At 41.5% G+C, this 24,173-nt stretch overlaps 2 protein-coding genes across 9 annotated transcripts in view; one reads left to right on the top strand and one right to left on the bottom strand.

The window, feature by feature from the left end:
- The window catches only part of SHROOM2 (shroom family member 2), a 133,329-nt gene extending 126,146 nt beyond the window's left edge, over positions 1-7,183 (bottom strand). Inside the window, exons 1-2 of one of the 3 annotated variants that reach the window (XM_064500523.1) lie at positions 6,389-6,491; positions 4,783-4,940 (exon numbers count right to left, since the gene is read on the bottom strand). In XM_064500523.1, the coding sequence (XP_064356593.1) occupies positions 4,783-4,800 (18 nt within the window). In that variant the 5' untranslated portion in view covers positions 4,801-4,940; positions 6,389-6,491. Of the gene's footprint in view, positions 1-4,735; positions 4,756-4,782; positions 4,941-6,388 lie in introns of those variants that run through there. The other 2 variants (XM_026116972.2, XM_064500539.1) reach the window with 2 other exon arrangements.
- A 289-nt stretch (positions 7,184-7,472) lies between these two features.
- Positions 7,473-24,173, top strand: part of GPR143 (G protein-coupled receptor 143) — a 35,944-nt gene continuing 19,243 nt past the window's right edge. The window contains exons 1-5 of one of the 6 annotated variants that reach the window (XM_064500740.1): positions 7,473-7,863; positions 15,740-15,860; positions 18,758-18,987; positions 20,673-20,782; positions 23,761-23,855. In XM_064500740.1, the coding sequence (XP_064356810.1) occupies positions 15,847-15,860; positions 18,758-18,987; positions 20,673-20,782; positions 23,761-23,855 (449 nt within the window). In that variant the 5' untranslated portion in view covers positions 7,473-7,863; positions 15,740-15,846. Of the gene's footprint in view, positions 7,864-15,739; positions 15,861-15,904; positions 15,972-18,561; positions 18,988-20,672; positions 20,783-23,760; positions 23,856-24,173 lie in introns of all 6 variants that reach the window. The other 5 variants (XM_064500723.1, XM_064500733.1, XM_064500715.1 and 2 more) reach the window with 5 other exon arrangements.

Consider the following 24,173-nt stretch of genomic DNA (forward strand, 5'->3'; position numbering starts at 1 on the left):
GCAACAACAAGCAATACCTAGAAGTGTCTTGCTGGTCTTTTATCTTTATGTTAATGCTACTACTCATCGCCTATGGTGACAACCAAAATTCATACTGAAAAGTAGCCACGGACACTAACAACAAAACAAGTTTATACCGTCTTTTAAATAGATAAAATTAATAGACATTCAATTTTGCCCTCTGACACCTATTGCAGCAACTGTTCTCACAAAACCCACCAATTCTTCTGCCAGACTTAACAGACGTGAATGTTTTTGTTTGTGTTTCACTTTTAATTAGAAATCATGGTAGATTTGACATTTTTTCCTCGAGTAGCTATGAGTGGGAAACACAGAGGAGAGGAAAGCAAGGAATTTGGAAGTAACTGGTAGGTTCAGAAGTTAAAAGTTTACTTATTATAAGGAAGTTTCTGTGTTTGGTTTTTAAATGCAGCATTCTGACTCCTTCTCAGAAGGATTTCTGTCATATACAGGTAGTGAGAAACAGGCAAAGAAAAAACAAGCATTGTTTCAGTACTGCAAGTACACACACCATCTTTAATATGGTCCTCTCAGACTGCTGCCTTCTAAGCATGTCATTAAATTGACTTGAAATTCTTCAAGTCAAAAGCCTTTCCACTCATGCTGTCATTTCAACTATATTTTGCTTTTCTCATTTTAGTTTGTATATCACAGTATAGCAATACCCACACTAACTTTAAAACAGAATTTCCAATACCAGTGGCACTTTACCTGTTAATGCTGTTGCCAAACCAACCTGCTTTGAGCTTCAGACTTCCAAAGCTGGACCACTCACAACACGTGTTAGTCATTGGCATAATTCTGCCAATAAGATAACAGTCAAAAAGAAAAAAAAAGAGATTTATTCAACAGTAACTAAAGTGCTAAACTATTTATTCAACAGTAACTAAAGTGCTAAACTGAGAGCACTCTCTTTGCCAAACAGCTAACCTAAGAAAAAAGTAGTAATATCTTCTTGCATCAGAGCAAACTAACTCCCCTCTTCCAATAATTAAGACCCAGATCCAGCAACCAGACACAAATGCAAACACTATTCAATTCAAACCAGAATTGTTTTTAGAGCACTGACAAGAAAAAAAACTTCTAATGTAGCTGACAAAGAAAAAGGATAAATAGCAACATGATGCTACCTAATTCCTAACACAGAAACTTTGTTCTCATACACAGACATTACCTAAAATTGCTATTACTATCAAACTTAATAACATAAAGAATGAGACAGTCCAACTCTGACCAATTTTTCCCCAAACACAGTAACTTAAAGAACTAAGCAAGAGTTTGAAAAGAAATATTAAATGTGATTTGACACATTTTTTTAAATTGCTGATTGGCTGGGTGAGATCATTGTTCTAGGTATTGCCCATACCATACCGTATGTCTACTGCTTCATGTATTATGTTTCTAGAACTGAAGAAAGAAATGAATGAAAAATTTGCAAGATGAGGAGAACTAAACTGAACTCTTTCTCAGTCACAGTACAATAGCTCCAAATGATTTATAAACCAACTATTCACACAAATGACAATGCATTTATCTAGAAGTAGTCAGTAGTCTCCAGGGATTACCACTAAACACTGGTTTCACGGACATCGAGCTCCACACCCAGGTTTAAGATTTGTTAAGTAGCTCACCTCAATTAGTTAATGTGAGGGAGCCAATTGGGTATTTATGTTAGAGAATAAAACTTTGGGTTTTTGATTTAGTTATACATACCACCATTAAAGCATTTTTTTCAAATACTATTCCGGCATATCACCGCAAATAATTCCTTTTAGGTATAGCTTCAAAGATTACTCAAATGAAAATAGTAATCATTTCATTCATTACAGAAATAATAAATTGATGCAGGTAGTATGGAAAAGTTCTGCAGTCAATCAATACAGAAGCATTACTTTAAACAATTTTAGTAATCAAGTTAAATGAATTACAGTTTGCACCCAACCACAGACAGGAACACTTAGGAAAGTACAATGGAATTAAGAGGAATAAATAAGGGTTAGAAAGTCTGATACTGCTTCTCCTCTGAAAGACAGTACCTCCAGCTGGGGCACAAATTCAGCACTGATTCAGGAGACAAGAACTCTATCTACTAAATCAACAACACAACTTCTTGCAACAATCCAGGTTTCACTTGGAAATCTTGTTGAAATACCAGCCAAGCCCTGCCTTGATTAGCCTGCAATGAGATCATAGCTTGAGGAGGTATGGCTGTAGGCCCTTGTAATGTTGATACTAAAGAGGAATTTATTTAAATGATAAATCACTCTTTCTTGAAAAGCACAAACTGTATTTTTTCATATTTATTAATGTAATAAGGATAACACTGACCACAGAAAAACTTCAGAATTCTTAAGCATTTTGTTAATATAGGAAGCGAAATGAGTTGTACACCAATGCCTTCTATACATCACCGACAATCAATGCTCTGAATAACACTACAAGTTGTTCACCTGAGATAAGAGTCATTTTAAAGTAAAAGTAATCAAGATAGTGTGCAGCTATCAGAGATTTTCAGAAGGTTCACACTTGGGCAGCTTGACTTTTCATTTTCATTATTTCCAAAGCTCCAGATCACTGTTTCTTTAAAAAATAAAAGGAAAAAAAATAAGATCCACAGCTTGTAAGGCTTCCAATTAAAGTCCACAAAGTAGTCATTTCATCTTCTGTTGAAATACACAGGTTACTATAAAAAGCAAGTCCTTTCTCTCAAGATACCAAATTAGGCAAGAACAAGTTGCCTTTAAGCAATTTTGGGGGATGTCATCACCTACACACGTAGGGATCAGAAAAAAATGTAAAGTACTTTTTTTTCCTAAAGAAACAAAAATAATAAGCAATACGATAGCAATACAAAAAGACTTTTCTCTTAAATATCAGTCAGCAATATGCTTTCATGTGGGTGGGGCAAGTTGCAGAAGACCAACTATATTTAAAGACTGAGCAAGCTGTATCATGCACCATTTTTCCTTTGTGCCTATTGCAGCAACAATGAAAAAGGTTAAAAAACAAAAGCAAACAAAACCCACCAAAACTTCTGCATGGTGCATGAACTTGAGATTCTACCTACCTACTTCAGGACTATTCCTCTACGTCTTGTTTCAGTTACAGAAACAAACAATATCATGAAAGAGGGAAGCTTAATAATCCCCCCCTGCCCCATGGCATAGCCTATTACGGAGCATTAGCAGTGTGACTTCAGTTTGACCTTTCCCTGCATGCTGCATGAGTAAAGCATTTTTTTCTCCCAACATTCCAGTGGCTGAACACATGCTTATCTCCCTGCTGAGACTGAAAACATAGATTTTCTTCTGTTTAGCATGCCTTTCTCTCAGTGATTATTGGTAGTTTGGTGGATCAAAGGACACTATTAACTTGAAATCTAGTCAATTAAAACAAGAAATTCCCAAGTATTTTTTGCAACTCTTCTTACCCCAGAGTACCCCAAAGATAATTGCTAGAAAAACATTTTGTTTCCTGTTAACAAGTGAAATATCCACACAACCAGAGAAAATAACATCAAAGTAGTCTGCTACAGCGGAAGAGCTGTAAAATGAACAACATAAGCTTGTTTACTAATGTCTTTCATTATAGTATTATCGGGTGCTACTTTTCAGACAGTTATGGCAGTTCTCCTGCATATGCTAAGGAACGCCGGAAATAGTTAAGTCACAGACGTCCCAACATTTATATAAAGGTGCAACTTTCTTCAAAGCCTGATCTTCCTTTCCAGCTGCTGGTAAGAAAGGAGAGAGACAGAATTTTAGAAATCCCCCTTAAGTAGCTGCTATCTGAAACTCCATTCACACCTTGTCACATTCCTCTCCTTAAAAGTGGCTCTTAATGTCGTATATCTTCACTTCCCCGGAACAGCCCTGGACTTGAGTGAGACAGAGCTCAATATCAAGCTCACACTTAAGCACTGAATCCACAAAATCGGGAGTTTTTTCCAGAGGTGTTCTGAAGGGTTCAGTCCAACAGATTTTCTTGGATGCCACACGGAACAATAATCAGCCTACTGGAAAAGGGACCAAAACACACCACAGGAAAAGGAGGAAGTACTGGCAAAGCGTTATTGCCTTTTTCACTGATAGCCTAATGATCAAGCACTTTTACTCAGGAAGTGGAAGACTCAAGTTTGGGGCTCTTTTCAAATAAGAAGAGATAAACATCCCATCTTTTCCTATGATGACAGACTGTTTTAACCACGCAGCACTAAGCTATTCTTTTCCATTAGTTTTCTACCACTGCAAGCTGTACAGGGCTGGAAAAAAAAGAAAGAAACGAGAGAGATGGGTGGGCCAAACTAAGAGGAAGATTTTGTAGTTAAAGAATTGGAGTGCTGGGGTGACACAAGCGTCACTCCCTAGTTTCAGAATTGGTTCTTTATACTTAAACAGCTGCAAATAAAAATACACTACAAAACCTTAGAAACCATGGAATGATCCAGGCTGTCTTTTCTGGGTCCACCGCTCCTAAACTAGGAAGGTTTCTCTTCTGTACAGTGGAACGTTTTCAGGAAGTATCAAGGTTCCACGTAATTGTTCCTTGGGCAAAACATTCAGTTAAAAAGATTCCCATTCCCAAATACTTCTCTTTATACACCACAGCCACATCCTCATGCCGCAAATACTTAAGTGTATTAATTAATGCATAGGTAACATTACAAATAAGTATCACTGCAAGATCAGTCTCTAGAGGTAGCATTAGCCATTACCAGAAAAGAGGACTTGTTTGATTTGGCACTTGATAGCTAAAACATACGTAAGTAGCTCTTTCCATCTTTCCTCAGATCTTCCCAGTTTTGATACTTGGTAATTCAACATACTGGTAAGATGGAAACAGATGCACATTCATTTTTCAGCATACACATCTTCTGATGTAGAATTGTTTATCTTGAAAAACAGCAGTAGGGAAGAGATCTAGAAAAAAATGGTATGAGAAGTCCTAACTTGAAAAGTCCATAATGCAAGAATTTCAAGGGTGGTAGAAAAGAATCAGCTGGACAGCTTGCAATGAAATCAAGCAAAAAATAAGAAGAGGACAATTTCTGGTGTGGATAGAACATGATTTGTTGACCTCTGACATTCTTTATGTACTTCTAGAATGACGACAGAATACAGATCAGTAGACCAAAAGCATATATTTTTTCCTGCAGAACTTGAGTGAAATGTGCTTTGCTAATGTGTGTGTGTGGGGGGGTTCAACTACATATAGATCCATTTTAAAGTTTTTTCACTGTGCAACAAGAACTCTGCCGTAATAACATAACAAAAACTATCACTGGGAATAGTGATTCGTAAGTCAACACACAGCAAAATTAATAATATTTCCTAGAAAATGTGATGTACTTCTACTCATGCCCAATACACTGCGATTAAAGCTATCAGTATACAAGGACATAAAAAAAAGCAATGAAAAAAAAAACAGAAATATTTATCCAGAAGCCTCCCCCTCCCCCATCTTTGGAGCATGGGTTTGTCAGTAGCCACAAGACCTTTTGCTTAAGAAAGGAGGAGGATACAAAAGGTTACTCCAATTATTTTGCATCTGCAACTTTAACAACAGCAGAGAAAACTCAGTGTCAGAGCAACGAGGTTTAGTCCGTCCTTTTATATTCTCCTCGTTTCTGCTAGGACTCCGAGGGAAAGGAAAGGGCCCTGCAGAGGATCTCTAACTGTGGAGGGCAGGAAGTGGAGCTCCTTCATTCCAGTCACCTTCTGCACAGTGCACAGTTACCAGCGCACAGAATTATTTTTCAGGGTTTTAATAGAGAGTAAGAGAAGCAATGAAATAACAGCAGATGCTCTGCAAGCTTAAGTTGGGCTGATTTTGCTCTACAACGTGCCCCTCTAAAAGCTACTTAGATGCACTCTTGTGAAGAAATGCAACCAGCCGGTTACCGGCACCTCCAAAAAACACACGCCTCGCACACTACACATGCCCACTCAGAGGCCAAGTGCCAACGAGCGCGCCTCGCTTTTAAAACACTTCTCTGGAAGCGCCCAACGCGGGCGCTGAAAGCGGAGGTACAGCCGCAGGAGAGCCGGCGGTGCAGTTTCCATTTCGCAGGCAGCGCAGCGAGCGCGCCGCGGCCCCAACGGCTCGCCCTAACGGACGAGGCTGGCCGCAGGTGCGGCGCGGCCTCGAGCCACCGCCGCGAGGCAAGGGGACCGGCCCGCTGCGCCGTGCCCGCCGAGGCTGCAGCGTCCCCCCCAGCCACGGAAACGCCGTTAGGGCTGGGAGGACGCCGGGGCACCAGCCGGGCACCACCAAGTCCAACATCGCGACCGCACGCCAAAATGGAGCCGGCGGACCCCGCACCTCTCCCCTCGCCCCCAGGACAGCGCCTCTCCGCCGGGCGCCTTACCTTGGTGATGATGAGGGGCTCCCCGTGCTCGCGGCCGCCCTTCAGGGTGAAGCCCCAGGGGGCCCCGCCGGTCAGCAGCACCTCCACCAGCTTGTAGCCCTCCGCGCCCCTCTGCTCCACCATCACTACCACCTGCCCCGGCTCCACCAGCACGGCGCTGAGGCGCGGGTCGCCGCCGGGCAGCCGCTCCCGCCCGCCTCGCAGCCCCATGTCCTCCATGGCGCCCCCGCGCCGCCCGCGGCGGCCGTCGGGGCCGCGGCTCGCCTGCCTCTGTCGGCCGCTCCCTAGCGCCAGCCAGCGTGCGGCGGCCCACCGAGCCACCTACCCGCCCGCCGCGCCGTCCGGCCCGGCCCCATCGGCGGGGAGAGTGGGCTGCTCCCCCCTCCCCTCCCCTCCCCTCCCGCACTCTCCTCCTACTCCTTTTGATCCCGCTGTATTGTTTTATGCCGAGGCCAAAACGCAGCGGAGAGGGGGGCGCGCGTGGGGGAGCGGCTCTAACTTGCGGCAAGTCGGCGGAGCAAACGCCGCCGAGCCCCAGGGGCAGGGCGCCGGGGCGGCCAGGCGCTGCACCGCCCCTGAGGAAGCGGCGAAACCCGCGCCCCGCCAGGGGCTCCCGCCGCTCGGGCGCCGCTCTCCCTCCCCTCCCGGAGGGGAGCCACCGGCCCGGCCCCGAAGGAGGGGCAGCCGGCGGCCAGGGCCCCGCGGGAAAGAGGAGGGAAAGGGGGAGGAAGGGGAAGGTGGCCCCGGCCGCCAGACAAAGGCGCCAGCAAGCGCCGCCGGGCTGGCCCGCGGCGGGGAGGGGATCCGCAGCCGCGGATCGCGTCGGGGCCGCCCCGATGCGGACAGGGGGCGGCCACGCCTCCCGCCAACAGAGGCGGCGAGCAGGTGGAGGGGCCCCGCCCGCCCCCCAGCAATAGGCGGGGAAGGACCTGCCCCCGGCGGGGACGCTCCGCCCGCGCGGTGCCAGGCGGCGGCGGCGGCAGGCGGGCTTCGCCGGGGCGAGGGCAGGCGCTTCCCGCCCCGTTTGGGTGCGCGAGAAGGGTGACCGGGAGCGGAAGGGTTAAGCGCTGGAGCCGGCGCGGGGTGGGAGGAGGCGAGCCAAGATGGAGGGCGAGGCTGGGAGCGCGGTCGCTCCGCTGGGAGCCGCTGGGGGAGAGCGGCGGGTGCTTGCTCCTGGCCTCTCCCGGTTCTCACCCCCTCCCAAGTTAGCCGCTACCTGGTGGCTGGGAGGAGCCTGGCCCGCTGCCCTTGCTCCCTCCGCGTCCCTCCAGCGGCGGCTGGGAGCGAGGCGGGGAGGGGGCCGGGGCCCGGGCCCGGGCCCGGCCCCGGCGCCCGGCTGAGGAGAGGCCGCGGCGGCGGTGGCGGCCTGGGCTTTCTTCACGGCCCTGCCCCTCCGCCCGCCTCGGCGCCTCCAGCGCTGATCCTCGGGGGCCTGAGGCTTCGGGGGCCAGAAGAACTCGTGTCGGGTTGGAAAGGTTCGTGGGCTGGGCCGGGCCGGGGAACATCTGTTTCCAGGGGCAGGCGCAGGCAGGTGCTGGACTCTGGTGCAGGACTTTGGTGGAAAATGGCTGAAACTGAAAACTGAGTGGGAGCACGGTCTGCCCTATGCCTTCAATTGCATAAAGAGTCCAGAAAGTTTGACAGAGGAGAGCAAGGCAGGACTCGAAGTGCTGTTCCTTGAACAAACGGTCTTTTATGGATGGGAACCAGAGTTTGGAGTTGGCCTAGTATCTTCATCGAGTTAGTGGTGAGGTTGGGAATGAAATGCTTATTTCTTGCTGGTCTCCGTTCTTTCAGTTTAATTTCCCTACTTTATATGGACTTTCAGTGGCTTAAAAGTACCAGCACACCATCATCTTCCGCTTTTTGGTACAAAATGCATGAAGTGCTGTTGTGGGAGGGATCCAAGACACAAAAGAAAACACTTTTTTTCTGAAAGACTAGTGAACCTCAAGATATTTTTATTTGTGACAAATAGTCTCAAGGAGATACATGGTATAAACAGTGGGATTTCAAAGTTTTGTATATATCCAAGTATTCACATATTTTGCTTTTGAGGCTGGCTGTTATGATTATCTAATCTGATCGCCTACGTAGCTCTCTAGCTTCCGTTTTGGCTCTTTTATTCCTCAGAAAATCATCCTGTCTTGCTCCAAAGACAGCAAATAATTTGTTTCTCTAATACCTGCAACATTTTCTGGAGTACTGATTCAGTACTAATACCTGCAGAAAATGTTGGTTTCAGGATTGAGAGCATCTGAGGTCAACAGTCCCAGTAACAGGAGATTTATGGATAGCAGAGAAATATTTGATTAGAATAATTGATATTTCCTTACGATTACAGGGCAAAATAAGGGAAGGATAATGAGTTCAAGTTTAACATATCCGTAAGTATGTATATTGAAATGAGAGTGAAATAGGTTACATGATAAATGAGAAGAGCAACTTATGCTTCCAAAAACAACTTTTTTCCTTGTAACCCCTCTTTTTCACCTACATTCATTCTTGGTGTAGACCTTTCTATTGTCCATAAGAAATTAAAGATTTACATTGCTATTCTGGCTTTTTGACTTGGTCTTACAAATCCACTACTGAACAATGATGGGAAAACAAGAGTACAGATTCTAAAATTGGAATATGTAGAGTTAGGAAGTATCAGCTGTATTAAGGGAGCCGAATGAAGAAAGTCTAAATCTGCTACTGTCATTTACATTAGTGGAAAATGTGGACATGTTTTGCAATTGAAAAAATGCAAAATTTATCAATGCAACATTGCAATAAGCTACTTTATAGTGGTGCACAAAAGCAACCCAAATGCCTCTTCCTACCATGCACAAAAAACTATCAAACTTTATTACCAAACTAAGTTTGTGAGCTCTTGCCCTAGAACAGCAAAAACTTTCTGCATTAAAGCAGAGTCCTTTCACAGTATTTTTTCTGTACCAGCATACCTTGTTATGTTTAGTTAACATTTTCAAGTGAAGTTTTATTCTAGTGAATTTACTAGGCCTTACTTCATTCTGTTGCACTGGTTGTTTACTTGTTCCCTACTTAAGTCATTGAGGCTACCAAAACTGAATAAATTCTTCGATGACAGGATTTTGTTTAAACAGTACCAAAGACAGTATGGTGTTAAGACAAGGTCTATTTCACCTTTATGTCTATAAATGGTGTATCTTTTCCTTAAGACTCTTTCATACTGCACACTTTTTCAATTCTGCATTGAATTGTGCAGGACACCTGCAGGATGAGTCTAGAGTGGTATGCTTTATTCTTAGTCTTGAGAGCATTCATTGTGATGGACCTTACAGTGCCAGATGGGCTTACCCCCACCCCACCCCCCCACCCTCCCCCAAATACCTGAGATGTTTGAAAGAAGCTGAGGCTTCTGACTCATAGTTACAGGGTAAAGAACTGAGGTGAGTGAAGCCATTATGGCTTCCAGCTGTTTATTACCACTCCTTTCCTGGAGGTCACCACTAAACATCACAGTTGGTTGAAGAGAAAAAGTGTCTCTGCCTCAGCCATTTGAAATAAAAAAAAAGATGCCTCAGGGCATACATAGTTTGTTGGCAATTTAAGTTAAGATGCTGGGCTATGAAATGGAGCAGCTGTGCCATGACACATGTTCTGCTCTGTGAGCTCAGTTACAGGGGCTGCAAACCTCCAGCAAGGAGGCAGAGTAGACTCTTACACCTCCTCAGTGAGTTTTGCCAGGGCAATAGTCCTAGCTGTTTGGTAATTGTGCCAGTGTAGCTTCTTCCATGTAGTCAGCTGCTACAGTTGCTGAAGGAATGTCATTTTAATCAATCACCAGTAGTGGAAGAAATGTTAGTATATAGAAATGTATATATAGGATAATCTCTATAGTGAAGATGAAAGGATTTGGAAACCCCTTTTCTAAAGCCTAGAGTTTTGGCTGCACAGTGAGAATACTGTCATAATTCAGGAGAAAAATGGATTTCAAGATAGGAGTTTTGGATCTGAATATCTTATTCCTGGAGAGGTCCCTGTAGACCTCAATTACACTGTCACAGCAATCTGTAATACTACTGTTGAAATCTATAGGGCTTGCATACCGATATTGCCTGTGGAACAAGTATTATAGTGCTTCTAGGACATTTAGTGAAAAAAATTGTGAATTCTAGTGTCTTTGAAAATAATCATCACAAAGACCAAAACAACTGTAATAGTGCTAAGAAGTTCCTGTAGCAGAAGTGGATGGAATTTTCAGGTAATTCAAGGGTTGCCATGCTGCTGGCAGTTTTTTTGTGGAGTCTGAGAGTCCGGAGAACCTGGAGAAACAGGTTGGGTAGCAACCCATGAGACAGACGTCCTGGCATAGCTGGAAAACAGGAGAGTTTACTTTGGGAACCTGCCATGTTTCCTCTGATGGCTTTAGAATAATCATCCTCTTCTGCAAAACACTTTGATTTCAACAAATTAGCCATTTTCCCAGAATGAAAAATACCATGCTGAAAAATTCCAGCTGGATATCTCCTATGTGATTTAGGCCCTTTCAAAATCTTTCCCAAGTATATCTTGTTTCTCATGTGTTGCAAATGAGGCTTCATGATGACATAATTAGTACTGGGGAAACCTCTAGAAGTTCTCAACCTTTCAGATAAATATTCAAATATATGTTGATGTCCTCAGTTCTTTCAGACTAAAAACGTGCTTGGATGTTATTTCTCTAAGGCTTTTTACAAAGCTGAAATCAATGAAAGAATTAGCATTCCATATGGGATCCAGTACTTCCTATCTTCATGTGGTTTTAATTCAAGTTTTGTTCAATCCTCACTTGAAATGTGGGTCTTAAGACATGGACCACTTCCATATTGAAATAAACCAGGGATTAGCAATATTTAGGACTTAGCTGTGGTGGTAAATCTAAGAGGGAAAGGTCTCCATGTCTCTGTCTGTAATGCTTTATAAAAGACAGCCAGGGAGTGATACCTGTTTCAGAGGCAGAATGGCACAAGCTGACTCAGAGTTGCATTGATTTCCACTATTCGAGCAGCTAATTTCCACTGTAACAGATTTGCCTTGGAAAGACAGAAGTTAGCTCAAGCATTCAAAGAACTAACTATGCCTGTGAGTGACCAAGAGGAAATAGTCCCTGATTTGCTAATAATATTATTGGCTCAGCTTTAAAGTACAGTTCAGAAATTCAAAATACAGTTCAGAAACAGTGAGGTACAGTTCAGAAATTGAGACTCACTAGACCTATAGACAGAGGAAAAGGCAATGAGCTTAACACATAGTTTTTATGATTTTGCATGATAACGAGATATACATTCAAATAAATTGGTAATAGCAACTGTTATGAGGTAGCAGAGTAAGACAACATACAGCCTAACAAGAGGAGGTGATCAGGTAACTAGCTTTCCCTGTGGGTGGAGTTTGCAGCTGGCAGTCAAATGCAAGCACAAGTGAGGTCATACTGCCCTGAGGCACACTGCCTCTGGTATCTGTATACCTGTTTCTTTTTCAGTTGCTGCATTAGGGCTCTTCCCCAAATCAGATTACAAGCATCTTTCTTATACTACGGCTTTACAAATAAACTAAAAAGGAGAGTCAGAGTACACACATTCAGGGATGGGCGCATAAGAGTCCATTCTGTCTGAGTGCAGTTTGGGGGACAGGATGGACCAAAGACTGTTACTATTAGGCAGTTTGGATGAAGGCAACCGTGTTTGGTTGTGAAAGAGAGTTCAGCTAAGCAGATGCTATATATCTATTTGGTCATATATATGTGAAGTACAACTTCGTTAACCTAGGATTTGTCGTCTTCATGGAGTTCCATCATTTCAGTGAAGCATTATTTGTAACATTTATTCTTGCTCTTACATTTCTGATCTTGGTGCAGTAGGGAGTGTTTTTCACTATTCGTCTTCTGTGATAACACAGGTTATGTAATAGCACTCTCTATACAAATGGCACTGTGCCACTTGCCCTTATGTGGCAGAAAACAATCACTGGCCTATTTTAATCGCTTAATTAACATAGCCTCAGAAGCCAAGAAACAGTCTTTAATGAATTTAAACTCTAATATCTAATATATCTTATGTTTAAATTCTGTACTTGATGAAGATCATCACGGGAGCAGAGGTGATCAGGAAAAATGCCGAAGGGTGGGTTTCAAGTGCCCTGTCTGGAGACAATGCTGTGAAGTAAACTTTGAAAAGGGTAGATAAATAGCAAGTGGCTACAGTATGATGAGACCAGACAAAAGCCTTGTAGTCTGGTATTTTTCACTTGGACTTTGTGTTCATCGACTAGCTAACCACAAACAGGCCTTCTTTTTTTTTCTGCTTATCAGTGTTGTATAAATAAATCTCCCAGCTCATTCTATAAATAGTCACAATTCCTTCATTACAAATGACCTTTCGCAGTGTGATTATACAAAACATGCACCGCGTCCAGGTGGGGGTCATGTGAGAGTGCATCTAAGCAGGTATGCAGCATAAAATAAATGCTCTTTATTTGCAGTGCTATAGCAGTTTGCCCTAAAGCATCCAGCTAAAGATTTTTATGTTTGGATGATAGTATGGCTGATATAAGGCCAGTTCTGCACATGCCCAGGAGTCCGTGGAGAGGGAAGACCTTTCTGTGCATGCCATCTCCCCAAAGGCCATGGCCTTTTATACTGGAGGTATAAATGTGCTAAGTGGTTGGCCTTTCTTCTCTTGGGAAATCGAGGTGGAATAGCAGTACATGATCAGTTGCTGGCAGGTTTGAGGGCATCCTACTGAGTCAAACAATGAGAAAAAATGTCAACGTTCAGGTTAGCTTTTCCTGGCTTCTGTTGGACTTTAAAAGCATAAGGCTGCTGTGTGAGGTAGAGTTTCGCTAACTTGGGTTTTAGCTACATCATGGAGTTTACTCATATCAGTGGGGCATCATCTGCAACATCCTGAAGAAACAGGGAGTGTGTTTTTATTGTCCATTGTCTGCGATGACATATATACAACCCCAGAAGAATTTATGGATTTCTTTTGAAAGTCTGAATTACTGGGTATTGGAAGTGCACAGCATTGTGGGGCACAGGTTATCTTTTGAAGAATACTGAGGACAGGATAGATATTGAACATCTTCACGGATCAGGGCACCCTCTGTACACTTATGAACATTAAGACCCAATTTTAAATATCTCTGTGTGGGGAAAAGATAATGTTCTTTTGAGTGTGAGGCCATCTTCAGTCTTTTTCACCAGTCAGTTTCTACGCAAACTGTGTCTCATGTTGCCTGTATAGCTGTAGGACAAGTTTTCTTTGTTACATGTATGCTGAAAGGGGGATATCTTTTTATTCCATGAATTAATACAATGATGACAATAATTAATAGTGGAATCTGTCCAGAAATGTGGCCACAAAATCTGTCTTAATGCAGGTTCGAAGACTAATATTTTCAACACTGGCATAGAGAATCAAGGAGTTTGTTCTCCAGTCCCTAAGAAAAAAATTATTTTCTCCAGCTTATGGATGCATTTTTCCATTTAGTCACTTTGTACTTCATCCATATAAACCTTGGTGACTGATTTAACCCAAAATAGGCACTGCTTCAGTAACTAATTTGTGTATCTTTGTTCACAAAAGTTAAGTAGGAGAACATTCCCCTGGAAAAGGTGTGTAGGAGGTCAATAAAATATATGGAACATGATTGCATCAGTCACATATGCACAACTATTTAGCTGTCCAAATGAACACTAATTTAATGCATTTATGTTTTATTAGTCCTAAAGAAAACAAAAAGAAGACCTAGACTATTACTATTTTTATGCAAAGGACATATACTGATTCTGATGCTTCTAAATCAATGTTCACCATCTTTAAATGTAAATTAATGATTTACACTTACATAATTATGTTCAAATCACTGGGGGAAGAGAAGTGACACCTCTGTTTTCCTTCCAGTTCTTTTTAATGGAGTCCATAGCTGTTATCATGACAGATCTCACACTTCAAATGTTACTATTGTTAGGATATTCCTGCCTAGAGTTACAGAAAACTTGAAACAGAAATAATGGAATGTGAACTTCCCCATTCATTTCAGTTGTGTTACGTGAAATATGAGTTACAACACTTTAAAACTGGCACTGTTAATTAAGGGAAGGACATATCTTACTGTAAACAGTATTGCAGTTTCTTACAAAGTAAACCTATTTGCAGGATGTCTGTGTGGATAAAATAAAGGACTATGCTAAGCATATAGAGGATTTACACATTCAGGTTTTTAGGAACATATCGCAGGATCTGTTGGGAAGATCATGACTGTTTTTATTGCATTGACCCCAAAGACAGGCTCAACTTTCATTAGTTTGGGGAATACTATGTCAGGCAATTTATCTGAGAGAGGTAAGTATCATGAGATCATGAACCATTGACAGAACATAGTATGTAAAAACTATCTATGAAGTGAAGTAGCTAAGGTCTTGAGAAGGAGGCAGTGATGCTTTGAATTATACATATAAACAAATAAATTATGTTCTCCTCTGCATATCCATAAATTTTCTTCTGTCCGTATATCCATACATTTTCTTCTCCTTTTAAACCAGTGCTGGAGTCCCAGACTTAATTAAAACAGAGATTAAAAAATCTGTAACTGCACATTCAAACATAAGCCATAGTACAGTCCTTAACAGCAGAAATGTATGCCTGTCATATTTTTTTAAGGCAATTGTTTTCCTTTAGGACCAGGCAAGCCAGTGTTTCAGCTTAATGATGAATGTGGACTCTATTGAAACATTGTTTCCCAAGTCCAAAGAGAGCATGAGCATATTTTTCTAAAAACTACGCATGTGGAAAAAGTGCTTATTCTCCTTGCAAAAAATGCAGTATTTTTTTTCATTCTTGAACATACAGCAAAAAATGTATAAAAACAAGACTGGAAGTTTCAGTATCGTGCAATTTTCTGTTTATTCTATAGCATTGTTCAATTGGTATTTCAAATGACAGATTGGGTTTTTTGGGGATCTTTCTTCTATGTGTGCTAATGTTTCTCTCCAAGCTACAGCATTTGCTTGATATACTGCCATGGTGCTAAAAGGGGAGAGAGAAAATATTTGTGGGTCTACCTTGTACCCCTGAGATCAGTGGGAACTTTGTCAATAATTTCAGAGGGAAGGAAATTAGGACCTTTAGAACTATTTAAGTTTTACTGAACACTAAAGTTCCTTAACCAGGCAAAATAACTCTTGCTTTCTTTTGTTACTTTTCTGTTTCCTTTGCCTTTGGCCCTGGCTTTTATCCTCTTATTTGCATAACCATGAGAAGCTGAATTAATTTCAGGTGTAAGACTGCCAAACCAACTTTGAATTTCTTTGATTGTTCTGACTCTTTGTACTTTCAGCGCAGTGACGAGGGCCAGAGACTAACTAGATCTTACGAGCTGAGATACTGGGTGGCTCATTACTTTGGAAATTTGTCTTCCATTTAGCGTCATCTGTCCATGCCTACATGCATCATGACAGGTATCCGTTCACTCATGAGTCACTTTCTTTTCTTTTCTTATTAGATATGCCACATGTCATACGCTTTGCTTTCAGTAAAAGTGATCAGTGAAAGAACCACATACTCCCACTGTAAGTAACTATATAATCAAATCCTGAGAGAATAGGAGGGAAGGGACCCAGAAGAAGAGGTTAAAAAACAACCCTTCATTCAAGGGAATAAAGCAATAAAAATAGGGTGGACAGCTGGCAAAACTGTGGAGAGAAAAGGAAAGAAAGATGTAAAGAGTGATCTCTAGAGCATAAGACTACAGTTGAGAAATGAAAGCAATTTCAAGGCTGAATAAAAGGGAGAGAGAAGTGAAAATAATGAAATAGTAAATCCACACAGGCAAACTAGAAAACTATAGTCAAGATCAACGAAAGCAAGATAAGCAGAAAAAGCAAGACACAAAATGTTCCTATCTGGAAGCCAGAACAAATGATCAGGATAGCAACTTGACATGCTTTTCAAACATCTGAAAGAAAGAAATGAGGAATATGAAGGAAAAACTTCAAGAATATGGCAATGCAAATGGCAGACTTCTATTAAATAGTTTCTTTCTGTCTAATAGAGTATCTATTGCTGTTCTAAGTAGAGATCAGGCAATATAAAGTAACCTTTAAATGAGAACAAGCATTAATTATTTAATATGTATGCATTCGCGTTGTGTATGTGGTATATGGTGGCTTTAGTTTAAATGATATTCTGTCTCTGTAGAATCTTTGTAGTTTTTGTTCTTGAATTCAGTAGCCCAGGAACTGGTCCTCTCTGAACCTTTCTTTGGTAGTTTCCTCTAGACTAGTTTTTAGTGTTTATTGTCCCTTAACAGAAAATATGGGTATCCTGCTCCCACAGTGGAGTTATGCTCTTAGGTAATATCTTTCTGCCTAGACTCCAGGTAAAATCCTGATATTTCTTGAGAAATCTGCTTAAGAGACACTGCATTTACTAGAAATTTTGCCTGACTGAAGCTGCCGGCTTTGACTTCTAGGCAGTGATTTGTAGGAAAAAAAATCATTTTCTATGTTACGCTTATTTATAACACAACTAGCCAGGTAGATTACAATGCAGTATCTTGACAGGTAGCAACTCCATGCACTGCTAATCTCTATGAGAGGGAATGAAAACCAGTGAATCCCCACCCTTGTACTGACAACAGAACATAGATATTCTTCTTTAGCTCAACAAGAATTTGTGTTTCCAGAGCAGGACAATCTGGTTCACAACCATGCTGCCCCAGCACTTTTTTGTATGCATGGTAGTAACAAACTGTAGGATTGCTGCATCTGGATCACTCATCTCTCTGGATAAATGGAGTAGGAAAACCTCTATATGCTGGAGAGGAACAAAAACACTCAAGCAGGACTCAGCTTCAAACTCAGCTGCCTGAATTTAGGTGGCTGTACGTGATGAGGGTACTTAAGTTCCCACTATAGCCAGTGGAGCCTACTGAGTCATTCAGCTCACAAGGTGCATTTATTTTAGGAAGAGCTGGACTGCTCTCTAGACTCCACTGGCTAATACTGGCTTAGCTGACTAAGATCTTGTTGACTATAATGGGAGTTCAGACACCTTGCTGATGTGTGGAGACCTACATGTAGGAGCCTGAATCTGCAAGCTAAAATCCTGTTCCTCAGGTTATGTAGCATGGGCACATCACTGAAGAGTCCTCTCTAAGTAAAGGCTTGTTGGATACCACAGTGTACCTGGGATCTTGACCTCTGGCTGCAGCCCCAGCCCTGCTAAAGGCTAAAAAAACCCTATGCTAGACCACTGAAAAAAGAGAGAAAAGAAAATAAAAAAGGTTAGGTCACATGTTCTTATGAGGAATAATTATAAAATCCAGGGCTGTATTATTTGAAACCCAGTTCACTTCAAGTATGTTGGCAATGCCCCCTCCTTTATTTCCTGTGTGTATTCTTACAGACAAGTTTTCGGAAGGGGTGCAAGCTGGGAATTTGAAACTAATCTGAGAGAGGAGAGTTGTTTTTGTATTTATGATTGCAGGTATTTGCTGCTGTGTCTAATAGGACCCCCAACTTAAAGGATTTTGTCTAGCTTATAAAGTAAAAACAAACATTACAGGTCTGATTCCTGTTTTCATATTAAGCTCTTTAAAAAAGAAAGAAAGAAAAATACTCATGAGAAATCAAAAGTCCCAGAATTTTCCACACCAGAGTAATCTGATGCAGAGAAGACTTGCTGTGTTTGTGGTTTAAATGGGATGAGGTTAATATCGTCTTCCTAAATGTAATCTCTTTCTCCAGTGATAGGACATAGTATTTCTAAATTTAATTACAGAGGTGGGTGGGTTGGATCACTAAAATTTAGATTTGGGTTAGGGTGTGGGTGTGGATTTATAACCCTGTTCCTCCTTGTAAAAGCTGGGAAAGCTTGTTGTCTGGGCCCATCTTTTCAATTAATTTGCAGTAATTAAAGTGTGATGTGTGGGATGGGGCTAAAATGAAATACAATTAAAATTTAATCTTTCTTCTTTGGTATCTCCATCCTTATTTATTTTAAACTCTCCTCAATGCTCTGATGAGTTTAAGTCTTCCTGTATCACATACTGTGCAAGCAAAAATATTTGAGTGAACTGTTGCCAATAGCTCTGAGCAAGAAAGGGGCATGTTTCAGATTACACTGAGTTTTGCTGTTCTGATCTGATCTCCTTTCTAGGAGAGGCTGAGAAGGGCAGCTCTAGGGGATTTAGTTCTAGCAGCAGCAGCACATGATCTGTCAATCGCGTGATTCTTACCACTGAGGACTATTGGGGAGGGCAAAGAAAAAGCCAACAGCGCCTTGTGGAAACAACAGTAGCTTCTTCTGCCCTTGGGCCTCCCCCACCAGCTGGACTCTTCATGGCTTCTCCCAGGTTGGAAACCTACTGCTGCCCTAACCGAGATGCAGCCACGCAGCTAGTGATGACCTTCCAGCCCAAAGCCTTCTGTGGAGTCTGCATTGGCAGCGCCTCCGTCAGTCTGCTGCTGACCATCCTGCAGCTCCTGCCGAAGAAGGGACAGAGCCCACGGAAGATGCCCAAGGCCTCCTCCTCCTCCACCATCCTTCTCCTTATCTCTGCTTGTGACATCCTTGGTGGCTTAGGTAAGGATCAGCTTGATGTCCCTCACCCTTGCTGTGGCAAGCTCACATTGCTTTAGGAGCACTAGCCAAATGAGCTGGTTAGTGGCCAACAGAAATTTCTGAGGGAAATTTCATGTATTCATGGGAAGATTTGGACTAAATGAGATCAGAAAATGATGGGCCTTTGGGGGAAATGTGTTGTTTAATAGTTAAATTTTAAAAGTAACAGTTCTTGACATATCTACACCGAAATCTGTACTTTAAAACAAAGAAAAATCTGGAACAGTGGCTGGTTCTTAGAGGAATGCATGGAAGTGGAGGCAAGGGAGAATATTTTAAGAATAAGGCTGGCATCCAAAACTTAACTGATTCTAAGGACTGAATTTGAAAAACACTTGCCTTATATCTTTAAATCTTCCCACACAAAGTTTGCACTATTGTTCAAATGCCAGTCACTTCTCTGGGCATATCACATTGACAGCAAATCAGTTTAAATTGCAGCTGTACACAGATCGTACTGAACACAGGCTTTTGAAATGTGAGAGAAGCTCCCTTATCAAGGACAACCTGCTGCCCACTGCCTGAGTCATAGGCTAGAGGCATAAAACAACAGAGCTGGACGCTCATGAGTCAAAGTGAGACTGCTGTGTCTGAATCTGTCATGTCAGTTGATGTCATTTACTGCCAAATTAGGTATAAATTACTACTACAGTTGCTATGAAAATGCAGAAAGAGGTTTTTCTACAATAACTTTTTTTTCACACATTAGATAAAAGAAGTAATACTGTTTTGTCTGTCTTTCTAGCTGCTAGGGAAGGGGATAGGATTTTGGACCTTCACGCCTTTCATACAAGCCAGTTTTTTTCAGAGTACTTAGTAAGAACCAATATTAAAACAAATGATAAACGGGGAAATAAAGATGGAGAGGGATGTAAAGGGCGTGTGTGCATTCACTTGGAAAAGATCTTTTCAGTCAGATGAGGCCAGCAAGAGATAAAGTTATTTTTCTCCCTTTCTCTGTCATTGGCAAACTAAAAGTATTTATCCTGCATTGTCTTTGAATTAGACTCACTTCAGTAGGTGGGAAACCTTTCTCACTTGATGGGAAACCTGGTAGGTTTGTTATGCTATATGCTAGTGCTTTAATGCCACTTTCCAGCAAAACCAGAAATTCTTGCTAACAAACTGTAAGTTCATTTAAAAAATCAGTGTCGTTCCCACCTAATTCTGAAGTCCTGCATGTTCAGTCCTTTGACAGGCAGAAAAAGAGTTGCTTGTAAAAATGAAGACAGTGAGAAGTGTGAAAGCACTTTTTTCTGAAATGAGGGATTAAAGAGAAATCAACATTAGCATATGAAAATGCTCAGGTAATATTGTAAATAGTTAGTTACTGTTTTATGTCAATCTGTTAAATGCTATCCAGTGCATTTTACCACAGCATTGGACAGTATCTGTTGGTAAGTGAGATTTTAATCTACAGAACACAGCATTTCAAGTCCCAGCAACTTAAAACTCTGGTGCTACTTTCACTGAGAGATTACACTGACATTTAAATAGTGCAGTTGTTTCCTGCTCTTTCCATCTACAGATCTAGCCTTCTTGTTAAAGCACAAAATCTAGGCTACAATGTGAAAAATGTGGCCGGGAACAAACATGTGACTTAAATCACGTTAACAGATTCAAAGCATTAATACATTTTTCTTTAGGTATGATCTTCAGATCAAGTGTATGGTTAGGCTTTCCAGGCTTCATAGCTAACATTTCTGTGGTGAATGGGACCGACATATGGCCTTCTGCTTTCTGTGTGGGAAGCGCGGTAGGTACAAAGATCATCTCCGTTTTGTTTTGTTCGCAGTACCTTTATGTGGGCAAGCTGGTGTATCCAAAAGGAAATTAAACTGTGAGTCAGAGTCTAAATATGATGGATTTCAGCCTCTGCCACACCTGTACAAGTATTTTCATGCCTCCCCCTGAAAGCCCAAGCTTGGAGCAGGTGGGGTGCTAGACACTGTAAATGTAAATGTGCACACTAGATACGACGGAGCGGAAAAGAGCCCCAGTGCCCTTTTTTAAGTGGCAGGTCTGCCTGGTCCGAAGCGTTCTGCAGTATTCACTCACCACAGAGCTGCTGGACTAGGAGCTCTTCGAAGGGCAGACCTAAGCTGAGGTCAGACGTACAACTGCGTAACAGCAGAGACGTTCCCAAACTGGCTGTGAAATCACTTGGTCGGCTCCTGCTGGCCCAGCACCACTAATGACACAGTGACTCCAGCGTGCCCACAACGCAGGGTTGTTTGGCTGTCTCCTCTGGCAGAAATTACAGCCTGCCTTGATACCGTACTGGAGGGACCAACTGAATTCAGCAACTCAGGTAGCTTAAATTAGCTTTTTCAGTGTGACACTGTGTGTTTTAGTCACACATAGACTGCAGGATAAATGCAGCCAAAGGCACAAAGCTGCTGGCAGAAGTGCTCTCCTTACTATGTATATTGCTTATACCTGGATACAGGCATTCATAAATGGCTGCATCTGGTCAAATGCAATTAAGTATCTGCTGGCTTAAAATGTATAGAATAAGAAAAAGCAAATGCATTCTGAAAGTACAAATTCAAACTCAGTTTCAAATATTACAATCACAGTCCTGAGGTATATAATATTAATTTGCTGTGCAAAAAGAAAGGTCACAGGTTTTTACCAATACATGGAGAATGATGAATAAGACAAATCATCAATTTACCCAAATTTAGTAGGAGTATAGGGTACTCGAAGAACAGTATTAACTTTATAATCCAAAGTTTACAATACAGAAAAGGAGATGCTGCATAGAAACAATTATTATGCTCCAGTAGATTTTAAATAAAACAATATGTGCCAAAATGCAACTCGCCACACCTTATTTGCCTCAATAAGGACAAATATAGTGTTTTACTGTAGATATAGATATCAGTCATACACACCTATCATTTCTCTGTTTTTCATCATGCATGTTTAAGTTTTGCTTGTAAGGTGAAGTGTTTTTTTCTTAAAGGAAAGGAAAACCAATAACATCAAAAAAAATAGGAATGTTCTAATCCAAAACCATGTTTCCATATGTCTTAATTTTCAACTTCTGGCCCTTAACACAGGAAAGAATATTTTTAAACAGTGAGAAAGATACTGTATGTAGATTGTTTGCTTTTCATTTTGATCTCAGGTTAGCTGGTGAGTAGGATGGCAGCCTCCCACAATTTCTGTTTTTGCTTCCGGCACCAAGTGAAAGTGCTGCAGTTTGGGTCCCTTTTTAAATTTAATTATACTGAGATGAAAAATGACCCTCCTTCCACTCATTTCCTCTAACATAGTCTCATGTGAGTTAATAAAATGTTTCTGCTTCTATTTTAAGGTTCGAAAAAATTTTGAAAAAGGCATCGCCTTTGAGTAGCATCCTCTGATTTGCAGATTAATACTCTCTCAGGCACTGTTCCAAGATGTGGCATTTTGCAAAAAGTGGGGGTAGTATATGAAGATTTTGTTTCTTAGGTACATGTGTTTTTTGAGACAGTCTTGTCTATACTGGATTTCCAGATGGAGAGACCTCACAGTTTATTTTTGATATGTATATGTGTATATGTAGTAAATTGCTCATTTCTTAACTGCAGCAAATATGTAAAAGTGCAGATTAAGTTACAAGCTGAGTGGAATGGATAAAGTGCATTAGAAGGAAAACTGGAATTTTACTTTCTGACTCCTGTGCACTAGCAATATGCCACATTATTTGAATTAAATGCTGAATAATTCATGTCACAAATGACTAGATGTAGGCTGTACACCCATGATGAAAGGAAATATTTCCCACCTTGATTTACCTTTTGGAGAAAGGAATGCTAGATCTTTATTCACTGGTGTTTGGCTCAGTAACAAGTATGTTGGTTTCCAGCTGTAAAAGGATGCTACTATGGAGTCATGACAAAGGATATTCAGATAAAAACTGAAAGAGGGGCTCAGAGGGAAGGTAATCTGAATATTAAAATAGTTCCAGACTAATGAAAGAATATGCTACAAAGAGCCAGCTCCTGTGGGGAAGAACTTTGGAATTTATAAACAGAGTCAAAGAAAGCTCAGTTATCTTATATATACACTCATGGGAAAAATGTATATGGTCAGCTCACAAATGCAGTGGAATTTAACTTGACTTGAACCTGTGCCTAGAACTTTCTTTCTGGATTTTTATTGAAGAAATTACTCAGAGAGTTTGGTATGGATAATTTTTCCAGAGACTTTTTTTTTCCCAGCTTATTGTCTTTTTTCTTATTTACTGTTCCCTAACCCAAGTTCTTGAACATGGAGAAAGCACCCTTTGCCCTCAGAGCCACCAGTGCAAAGGCACATGGTGGTGGTGACTGACATCTGTTATGTTTTCACACCTCGCATACTGAGAAACTACTAAAATTTTAACCTGAAATTAAAACGCACACACTATAAATTGTTATTGAAGAATTTTTATTTAGACTTCATATAAGACATTCACAGCTAAGACTGGAGAGGTAAATAACAGATTCTCTAAGTAACAGAATAAGCTGAGGAAACAAACACTGTTTGATTTATCTGTGACTAGATTTGTTGGCTACAGCAGTTTTGTTCCTGTGATTTTGAGTAGCATTTCATATTTCACAATCTCAGTTGCAAAATACACCTATTTAATGAAGAGATTACCAGGCTACAGGTTTGGCTCCTGACCGTTCCCCCACCCCACCGCCCCAGTGGTACTAGAGACTTTATAAACAGCTGTGACATTTTGGGTTTTTTTCCCTGCAGATGTGGATCCAGCTATTATATAGTGCTGGCTTCTGGTGGTTATTTTGCTATGCTGTTGATTCTTACTTGGTGGTAAGAAGATCAGCTGGACTGAGGTACCAGAGTTAAAGCTCTAAATATGTTACTTTACTTGCAGCACTCTATGTCCATGTTTGTATGCAGAGATCTAAATGCATAAATGAAGCTTGTACATACATCTGATGTTCTTATGGTTACCAGATAATGGTATGGGTGAGTGAGTGTGCCAAGTGCTCATATTGCCAGGAAAATGCTCAGATATTGGTTTGTTTATGCCCAATTGGCATTTAAATGTAGCTGAATTCATTTATCCTTTGAAAAGATAAGGTGCAGTTCTGGCTCTATTGACTTAATTGCAGCAGGATATTATTTTTGTCCCTGCTCCGTACCTGAAA

This window comes from Dromaius novaehollandiae, chromosome 1, assembly GCF_036370855.1.
Source record: "Dromaius novaehollandiae isolate bDroNov1 chromosome 1, bDroNov1.hap1, whole genome shotgun sequence".
Taxonomy (NCBI): domain Eukaryota; kingdom Metazoa; phylum Chordata; class Aves; order Casuariiformes; family Dromaiidae; genus Dromaius; species Dromaius novaehollandiae.